The sequence below is a fragment of the Apodemus sylvaticus genome, chromosome 2 (genome assembly GCF_947179515.1).
Source record: "Apodemus sylvaticus chromosome 2, mApoSyl1.1, whole genome shotgun sequence".
NCBI lineage: Eukaryota > Metazoa > Chordata > Mammalia > Rodentia > Muridae > Apodemus > Apodemus sylvaticus.
In genome coordinates this window covers 113,369,549-113,379,684 of record NC_067473.1, presented here as the reverse complement: position 1 = coordinate 113,379,684, position 10,136 = coordinate 113,369,549, and the positions used below count along the sequence as shown (strand labels likewise).

The 10,136-nt window shown below is 50.6% G+C and overlaps 1 protein-coding gene across 1 annotated transcript; it reads right to left on the bottom strand.

Moving 5' to 3' along the window:
• Positions 1-7,213: 7,213 nt before the first annotated feature.
• Lbx2 (ladybird homeobox 2) lies at positions 7,214-9,074 on the bottom strand. The gene is made up of 2 exons (XM_052172585.1): positions 8,879-9,074; positions 7,214-7,876 (listed from the first exon to the last, which is right to left on the bottom strand). Exons 1-2 carry the CDS (start codon positions 9,072-9,074, stop codon positions 7,488-7,490), a joined length of 585 nt encoding a protein of 194 aa, XP_052028545.1. The 3' UTR covers positions 7,214-7,487.
• Between the last annotated feature and the right edge of the window lie 1,062 nt (positions 9,075-10,136).

Sequence of the window (10,136 nt, the reverse complement as noted above, 5' to 3'; positions counted from 1 at the left end):
GCCGGAAGTATCGTGGCCTCACTGGGGCTCCGTAGCCGTGACCTCTGCCCCTAACAAAGATGGCCGCCTACTTTTCCCCCAGCCCTTAACGGGCTTTAAATTCTAGCTAGACTTTCCCGTCTTCGTTGACGGGAGGTGGCGCTGATGCTAAACAGTGTAGGAAGAGTCAAGCTAGGTGAGTGGTGTGACTTGACAGCAGGAGACCCACGGCCTCTCTGTCTCCGGCTCCCTAATGTACTACCTTCCTGCGGTCTGCCCTGGGGAGGGGGCGGGGGGGGGGCCTGCGACGGTCTACTACAGAAAGGAGGAAAGCAAGATCTGTTTCCTTTTGCTTTGATCACTGTCTTCATGTTCTGTTCGTTTGTGGGTATATTGTTGTTTTGTTCTCTTTGAATCTCACTATGTATGTTCCTAGCTATCCTGAAACTCTCATTTAGACCAGGCTGGTCTCGAACTCACAGTTGTCTGCCTGCCGTGGCTTCCAAGCTGAAGTTGTGTGTGTGTGTGTGTGTGTGTGTGTGTGTGTGTAACCACAGCCAGCCTCAACCTCCTTCAAGATTTTTTTTTTTTTCAGTCATATCTGAGAGCTTTCGGAAGCAGCAGGTTCAGGCCCAACTCATAAAGATCTTAGGAACAGCAAGGGGCCCTCCGGATGCTGCTGCTGTGATGCTCTAAGCACATAAAATTGAACATTTGAGGATCTCCAGTTTGAGGTCGAGGCAGTTACAAGTGCCTTTGGAAAAATACTGTAAACAGAGGACAAGCCCCTAAAGCAAGGAAAAGAAAATATTATTACTGCCCAGCACTAAGAGATTGAGATAGAGGGTTGTCTAGAGGTGGTCAACACTTGGCTAACATAGTTTCAGGTTAGCCTAGGCTTCAGTGTGAGACCCATTCTCTGAGAATGGCTTAAAAGGTTGGGGGTAGGGGGTTAGATTCCTGAAGTAGTTGGTACAGTTACTGAGGGAGAGACAGAAGGATCAGATATGGGATCATTGAAAGACTAAATATGCCGGGTGGTGGTGGTGCATGCCTGTAATCCCAGCACTCTGGGAGGCAGAGGCAGGCAGGTGGATTTCTGAGTTCGAGGCCAGCCTGGTCTACAGAGTGAGTCCAGGACAGCCAGGACTACACAAAGAAACCCTGTCTCGGAAAAAAAACATATCCAAAAAACAAACAAACAAACAAAGAATTCCTGGGATTGTGGATCTCCAAGTGTGGAGGCCAGTATCATCAACATCACCCGGAAACTGATGCATGCAAACACTTGGGGGCACCAGACCAGAAATTTTAATCAGCTAAGGAGTATTGAGTTCCCAGCAATTCGTGTTCAGTAAGCCTTCAGGTAATCCCTGTGCATGTTTGCAGGTATGCAAGCATGTGTGTGTGTGATACACATGTGAGAAGGATGTGTGTTTGCACCCATATACACACTTAATAGAAGCCAGAAGAGTACATACCTCTTTCTCGAATGCTTCGCACTTTTTTAAGGTTATATGGAACTTGATGTGTAAACCAGACTAGTCTCAAACAGAAATCAGCTCATCTCTGGCCAGAGCTGTGCTCTTCTCTTTTCATTTTTCCTTTTCCTTTCTTTTTTTCTTCTTTTCTTCCCCTTCTTCCTCCCCTTCCCCCTCTCCCTTCCCTTCCCCCTCTCCCTTCCTTTCCCCCCTCTTTCTCTCTTCCTTCTTTTCCTCCTCCTTCTAAGATCTTCTTATATATCCCTGGTTGGCTTGGAACTCTCTATGTAGATCAGGTTGGCCTCAAACTCAAAAAGATTCATCTGTCTCTGCCTCCCAAGAGTTGAGATTAGAGGTGTGCACCGCCCTGCCCAGCTCGTCAGGTTTGTTTGTTTGCTTGCTTGCTTGCTTGCTTGCTTGCTTGTTTTTGAGACAGGGTCTTGCATTGAACCTAAGCCTTGCTATCTTGGCTAGGCTGGCTCAGCCATAAGCTTCCGGAATCTGCTTGTCTCTGCCGTGAAGTTGAGGCTACAGATATGTGCAGCCATACACAATTTAAGACGATTGCTGGGGATTTGAACTCAGATCCTGTTGCTTTCACACCTGCTGCTCTTACCCACAGAACTGTCTTCCTGGTGTACCCTGCACATTTTTCTATGGCCATCAGAGTAGACATCCATACAGAGTCCACCTTAGTGTGTTTGTTTTGAGACAAGGTCTCCTTTAGCCTGAAATGATTCAAATTCACTATGTAGCCAAAGAAGACCTAGAACCTGTGATTTTCCTGCTTCTACATGGTAAGCCCCGAGCGTCAAGCCTCTACTACCACATCTGACTTACCCAAGCTCTCTACCAACTGAGCTACATGCCAAGCTGATTTATTTGGCTTGGTTTTAATTTGTATTTGGAGACAGGGTCACACTCGCACTGCTGATGCCCTGGCTACCATCCTCTAAGAGATGGACATTACAATTAGCTTCTCTCTCCCCCTCCGTCCCCTCTCCTACATTGCTGGGAACAGAGTAATATATAACTGAGGATTGTATCTACAGACAGGAAGGGGCTGGGGTGAGCATCCATCAAGCTAAAGGGTACAACTTGAGCCTTATCCAGCATGCGGGATGTAGCTCAGTCTGGCTTTGAACTCATAATTTTGCTGTCTTAGATTCCCATTTAATTAGATTTCAGGCACACACCATCACACCTTCCTTCTGGTTGCAGATTTGTCATCCAAGGCTGGAATGTAAGGGGAGGAGCTACCAGCTGGACAAGAACTTAGGGAACACTGGAAGAAAGGTTTATACCAGCTAACAAGACTGTTGCCTCAGCTAAAATGATTTGTCTTGAAACTGTTCGGGTGATGGGCTGGGGAAAGGTGGTAGGTTTAGTTTAAGGGGCATTTATTTGTTTATGGTTTTATTGAGAACAGGTTTCTTTGTGTAATAGAGCCCTGGCTGTCCTGGACTCACTTTGTAGATGAGGCTGGCCTTAAATTCACAGAGATCAGCCTACCTCTGACTTCTGAGTGGATAAATCTTGATCTCCTTCTTCCTCTTCCTCCTCCTCCCTCCTTCTCCTTTTTCCTCCTCCCTACTCCTCCCTTCTTCCTCCTCCTTCCCCCTCCTTCCTCCTCTCTCCTCCTCCCTCCTTCTCCTTTTCCCTCTCCCTCCTCCTCCTTCCTCCTCCTCCCTTCTTCCTCTTCCTCCCTTCTTCTTCTTCCTTCCTCCTCCTTCCTCCTCCCTCTTCCTTCTTCCTCCTCCTTCCTCCTCCCTCCTTCCTCTTCCTTCTTCCTCCTCCTTCCTCCTCCCTCCTTCCTCTTCCTTTTTCCTCCTCCTTCCTCTTCCTTCCTTCCTCCTCCCTCCTCCTCCTTCCTCCTCCTCCTTCCTCCCCTCCTTCTTCCTCCCTTCCTCCTCCCTCCTCCTCCTTCCTCTTCCCTCCTCCTTCTTCCTTTTCCTCCTTCTTCCTCCCTCTTCCTCCTTCCTCCTCCTCCTTCCTCCTCTTTCCTCCTCCTCCTTCTTCCTCCTCCCTCCTCCTCCTTCCTTCTCCTCCCTTCTTCCTCCTCCTTCCTCCTTCTCCTCCCTCCTTCTCCTCCCTTATTCCTCCTCCTTCCTCCTCCTCCTTCCTCTTCCCTCCTCCTCCTTCCTCTTCCCTTTTCCTCCTTCCTCCTCCTCCTCCCTCCTCCTCCTTCCTCCTCCCTTCTTCCTCCTCCCTTCTTCCTCCTCCTTCTCCTTCTTCTTTTTTGTTTTTTCAAAGCATGGTTTCTCTGTGTAGCCCTGGCTGTCCTGGAACTCCCTCTGTAGACCAGGCTGGCCTCAAACTCAGAAATCCACCTGCCTCTGCCTCCCAAGTGCTGGGATTAAAGGCATGCACCACCACTGCCCAGCTTGGATGAACAGTTCTTAAGGAGTTACTATAGAAGAATTATCCTGCTGGGTTAATTCTTCTATAGTTCCAGGACAGCTTGGGCAATACAGAGAAACCTTGTCTTGAAAAACCAAAAAAAAAAAAAAAAAAAAAAAAAAAAGAACTGTTCCTCTAGCATTCTTGGTTTGTGGCGGTTGGAAGGTCAAGCTGGAGTGCTTCAGGAGTCCTGCTAGAACAACTCCTGGACTCAGCCAGCCCACTGAAGCAGTGACCTAGAGGTGCAGTAAAAGAGGTCATCTCAAAAAATAAGACAAAGGACTGGAGAGCTGGCTCAGTGCACACTGCTCCTGATGAGGACTCAGGCTCAGTGCTCAGCACCCATGGCAGACTCAGCACTCAGCACCCATGGCAGACTCAGTGCTCAGCACCCATGGCAGACAGCCCACAAATGCCTGTGACTCTAGCTTCAGGGCTTTCCAACATTTCTGGCCTCCTTTGCACTCTCTCTGTTACTCTGTCTCTGTCTCTGTCTGTCTCTCTCTCTCTCTCTCACATACACACACACACTCATCTATAATTAAAAATAGAATAAACCTTAAAAAAAATAAAGGGAGCCAAGCATGGCAGCACATGCAGACACCAGCAGCTCTCAGGGTTCAAGGCCAGTCTGCTCTACAAAGTAGGTTTCAGGCCAGCTAGAGCTACAAAGTGAGACTCCATCTCAATAAAATAAAATAAGATGGAGAGCAATCGAGGCAGACAGCTGCTGTCAACCTCTAGCCTCCAAGTGGACTCACATACACAAGTGCACACTGGCATACACACATATACAAAAATATACTCGCAGTCATGTGTACATAAAAACCAGCACACACACATACACACACACACACATACTCAAAGAAAGTTCTTACAGTGGGACACCACATTCATAGTTATTCTCACGCTGGCTTTGGACATACCTTTTTTTTTTTGAGATTTTATTTATATATGTATGTATACTGTAGCTATCTTCATCTTCATACACACCAGAAGAGAGCATCAGAACCCATTATAGGTAGTTGTGAGCCACCATGTTGTTGCTGGGAATTGAACTCAGGAACTCTGGAAGAGCAGTCAGTGCTCTTAACCACTAAGCAATCTCTCCAGTCCTTGAACATACTTTTGTGGTTTCCCCCCCACCCCCCGAGACAGGGTTTCTCTGTGTAGTCCTGGCTGTCCTGGAACTTACTCTGTAGACCAGGCTGGCCTCGAACTCAGAAATCCACCTGCCTCTGCCTCCTGAGTGCTGGGATTACAGGCATGTGCCACCATGCCCAGCCCTTGAACATACTTTTAAATAATGTTTTCTCTTTAGGACTTCTTAGCATCTTCTGAAGTTGAATAGAAGACTATTTAGTTATTATTTATACAGTATTCTGCCTGCATGTGTGCCTGCACACCAGACTACGGCACCAGACCCTGTTATAGATGGTTAAATCATTGTAGTTGTTGGGAATTGAACTCAGAACCTTTGGAAGAACAGACAGTGCTCTTAACCTCTGCCCCATCTCTTCAGCCCCACAAAAGGATTAAATACTCTGTGCCTTGCTTGCTGTATGCTGACTACTTCTAATGGACAGGACTCTCAGAAACTCAGGTTCAGAGTCCTCCCAACAGGAGAGGATGACAAAGGAGGTGACTAAGTTTATGGGTGGTCATTCATACAGTCCCAGTTAGTAGGAGAATCATGTGAATTCCTTCTGTGACCGCCCAACGCCTCTCCCAGTCTAGCTCTGGATTCTCTGCAGTGGCCGAAACTCTCTGCCAGCCTCTCAGAGCGCCACGTCAGCCTGCCCTAAGCAGGGCTCTGCTTGGCCTCCGTGAAGCCCTGATGGCAATGCCTGGTTTACATACAGAACAGTGCCCGCCCTGGTTTCCGCCTCGCTCCTTTTGCCGCTCTCCCTATAAATCTTTTGCTCTTTAGCCGCATCTATAGGGCCAGTACCTGAAGGAGCTGCAAGCGTGCGCTTTTGGTTTGTGCCAGAAAAAAAAGCAAGTAAACAACAAATACGTCAGGGCTAGAGATGTAATTCAACACTAAAGAGCACTTTCTATCCTTGCAGAGGACCTGAGTTCAGCTTCCAACTGAGGCAGACACAGGGGATGGCTCACAACTGATTGTAACTCCAGCTCCAAGTGACCCAGCACCCTCTTCTGGAAGTGTGGCACCAAGCACACACACAGCACACATACATATGTGCAAGCAAAACACTCATATACATAAAATGAAAATAAACCAACCTGAAAACATAAAAGCGAACTGGCACACACCTTTACTCCTGTCAGGGGGTAGAAGTAGGAAGTTTTCTGAGTTCCAGGTCACCCTGGTCTACAAAGAGAGTTATGTGACAGCCAAGGTGACACAGAGAAGCCTTGCCTCAAAACAAAGCAAGCAAACAAAGAGGCTCCTGTGAGAAACCAGTGTCTTCCCACCTACAAGGACAGTGTCCTAACACCGGACTAAAACTCCATTCAGCTGGCCTGTTGCGCTGGTGAATTCACACGAAGCACTCAGATCTTGTGTGAAGACCCCAGTCTTAGTTCTTCTCCCTGGAGTTTCTGCTCCTTGGCCCTCCATGCGCTGTCCGTGGTCCTAGCTGCATGGTGGTCTCTTAAAGACTGACAGGGTGGGCCTCTGGCTCCTCGGTGCTCCGGGTCCCTCCCCAGTCAGGGTCTTTGCAGGAGGAGAGTGGTTAATGGCCAGCAAAAGGGAAGGTCAAAGCTGAAGGTCAGGGATGTCAGCAGTGGGGCCAGGTTAGCATGCTCTTGTGACAGTCACAGCTACTTTGACCTCCCCTCTCACTCCAGTCCCACCCCTGTTCCCCATACCTGGACATAGGTAGAAGTGGGTGGTGACCTCTTTCCAGACACTAGTGTGTCACTGTGTCCCATCATAAAGTATTTTTTTTTTTTTTGGTTTATTGCACACACACACACTCTGATATAGCCCAGGCTGACTTAGAATTTTTGATTCTTCTGCCGCCACCCTACCTTCCAAGTGCTGGGATCACAAGTGTGCACCCACTAAGCTTACTATGGCTATCTTAATGCAGAGAACCTAGTAAACCTTAATTAAGAGTAGAGAAAGGCTCACTTTATTATACAGGCGCCAACCTAAAGGTTAGTGCTGAGGTCTCCCAGGCTGCCTGCGGAGTCCTGGGAACAAAGGTAGCCAGCAGGGGGTCGTGGCCGGAAGCCGCCGCTGGAATCCTGCCCACTTCCTCTCCACCCAGTGTCTCCAGAGGTGAAAGACAAGCCTGGCCTCTGAGTAGTAGTTGATTCCTGCATCTAAATCCTGACCTCAAGCCTCTTTTGAAAAATAAGCACAGCCAGACACCTACCTTTCACCGTTGCTACTTGGGCTAAAAGAAGCACCACGCTTTAAAGGAGCCGCAAGGCAACAGAACAGAATTTCCCAGTGAGCAGCAGCTTGCCTTGGTTTGGGCTGCGGGCATTCCGGATCGAGGCTTCTTGCAGCAGAGCGGCGACTTTATTCTTAACAAGTAAGAAAAGTAGGAGTGTGGGGTAAGGGACAGAACAGAGCTAAGTGGGTCTGTGCCCTCCACCCGGAACCCATACAAGGCCCCTAGCAGGAGTCCAGGGCTGGCAGTAGCTGTACTTTCAATCGTCCACCTGAATCTCTTCATCTGATAAGTTGGGCTCAGAATCCGGCCCTGAAGGGCCAGGGTCAGGGCTTGAAGCTCTGCCTGGCAGTGCTGCGTAACACAGGACTCCCGGGGACAACCCGCATAGGGAGGCCACGTCCGCGCGCATCTCCTCCACATCCCGCTTGAGCTTGGCGCGTCGGTTCTGGAACCAAGTGACCACTTGCGCGTTAGCCAGGCCCAGTCGCGCAGCCAGACCGTCGCGCTCTGACGGTGCCAAGTACTTCTGGAAGACGAATCTCCGCTCCAGCTCCAGCACCTGCTGTGCAGTGAACGCTGTACGCGACTTGCGGCGTCTCCGGACACCAGCGCCGGGACCCGGCGGCGCCTCCGGGGCAGCTCTGCCTGCCAGGATGGGACGGAAATGTCAGTCTCCGGCTTTGGAGGAGCTGAGGTCTGGGTAGAAAAACTTAGGGTCGCGGGCCTCAAGGTAGGGTGGGGGGAAGGCGGCGGGCCAGCACCACGATCCCAATACACTGGGTCAGGACCCGGATTCTAAGTGCAGTGGGCCTGTGGGAGTACTGGCAACAGGAGATGAGGTTGCTTCCGTGAGTAGAGAGAGAGTGGATGGAACTGACCAGAGATCTGGTAGGGGAGTCAAGGCCGTTTGGAGAAGGTTTTCTGACGCCTTTTGGAGCTCCAGGTGGTGAGTGGTAGGTTGGAGACCAAATTGAGGTCGGGTGACCCATCCGGCCCGGTGGCAGTAAAAAGCCCTCTGCTTATACGTCCTTAACACCAGCTCTCTTTCCGGGGAGTCCAGGGCCCTAGAGTCCAGGGTTCCCAAAAGGGAAGAGAGGCAGAAGGAGGTTCCTGTGCCCAGTAGTGCTGCAAGGACCTTCTATAGGACTCAAGAAGTTATGCTGGGGCTGGAGCTAGGGCAAGGCTGGGCTGGGGGCTGGGTAGTTGGGACATCTCGGAAACTTTCTGCCTTTTCCTAGCCTGCCTCAGTCTTTTCTTGCCTGCAACTCAAGCGTGTTGTCTCTTCCATGGCCTCTCTTGGTCACAATTACCCCGCATACAGCGGACACATCAGCAGCCCAGCGGGTCCCTGGATTCTCTACAGTCTGGCCGTATCCCATAGCCATGCCACCCCCTGGAGCAATTGCAGAGTCTCAGAACTGACTCAGGAGACCTGCGGGGGCCCCCCCGAGATGCAACTCCTGACACTTGGGCAGAGGGCAGGGGGTAGGTAAAAATGACTGCCCAGGGTCGGACAAAATTTTGTGACCAAGGACGAGAGAGCAAAGGGAGGGTGGAGGGTGAGACACAGAGATATACACGGGGATAGACAACAGACACACACACAGACACACACACACACACACACACACACACACTGGCGTGTACCTTCGGAAGGATGTGGAGCCCGCGGGGAATGGCCCAGGAAAGTTTTACTAGCTAGCTCCTCCAGCGCACACAGTGGCGACGCGGGATCAGGGCCGGCCTCGGGAAGCTGCGGTGCAGGAGGTGTTCCAGGGACCATGCTCGGACCTAGGATGTCTGCGATGCTAAAGGATGTCCGGCGCTGCTGTCCAGAGTTCATGGCAAGCGGGGTTGTAGTGATCCCACCTCCTGCTGCGCTTGGCTCCACAACCTCCTAGGCCCCTAGCGTTCAGCTTCGATCTGGGCCCCCTGCCTCGGACCCGCCCCCTAGAGCTCAGTTGAAGCCCCAGGTCCCCTCCTTCTGCACCCCCACCTCCCACCAAGGGCCGCAGTGACTCTGGAGCCCGGAGGTACACGGGCAGCCTTATTTCGTCTATAGAGAGAGAAGCCGATGGCTTCTGACTTTGAGGTGTAGCTCTGCACACATTCGGACTGGGTATGCTTCCCTGGACTGCATGCAGCTTAGCTACCTCAGCTCTGGCTCATAAACTCCAGGGCAATAAAGTTGCTTTCCCTGGCCTCAAGCCTGGGGATCTGCAGAGTTCTGAGAAACAGGATCAGGGCTGATTGCATTAGGGACTCGGTATCCTAACTTTGCTTTATCTTTCCCATCTAACCCTGGGGAAAGGTCTTAAAGAGAAGATAGTGGCTGGAGATGGTTGGTGTAGTGTGAGGGTCCAGGATGGAGGAGCCTGGTCTATTGGAATACCTGTCATAAAACGACACCCCAAGGAATGATGGGGCAGGCGAGTCGGCCACACTGTAGCCTGGAGTAAGTTCAAACCCACCCAAAAAGCTTCCAAAGACCTGGGCTGGAACTGCTAGCTTAGCAGGCTCCTGGCTAGTGAGGACTGGTTTCCCCAGAGGACCTGCTCTTCTTACTGGCTTATCATAGACTTTATCATTTTATTACATCCCCCTAGTTCAGGCGTGATTTCCCTGTAGGATCACTCTCTAGGGAAGAGTAATCGAAGGCGTGGCCTGTTCATTGCTTTTTGTATTCTCCGTCCCCTGCTCCTCCACATTTATTTGCATCCAGGTTAGTGCTCCACGATCATCTTGAGCTGAAATAAGACGGCTCTGGCTTAACAAAGCTGTGAGGTTGCATAGGCCTGGTTCCCTTTCTAGAGTACCTACCTCAATTAGCTGAAGGCGTCACAGCCTATAGGCATAGAGACTGGCTACTCCCAAAGACAAGGCTCTTCACTGCCAGGACAGCTGC

Coding starts and splice junctions, on each gene's coding strand:
- Lbx2 (XM_052172585.1), bottom strand. CDS start 9,074: ATGAACTCTGGACAGCAGCGCCGGACATCCTTTAGCATCGCAGACATC. Junction 7,877..8,878: donor GGCTCCACATCCTTCCGAAG/GTACACGCCAGT, acceptor CCATCCTGGCAG/GCAGAGCTGCCCCGGAGGCG.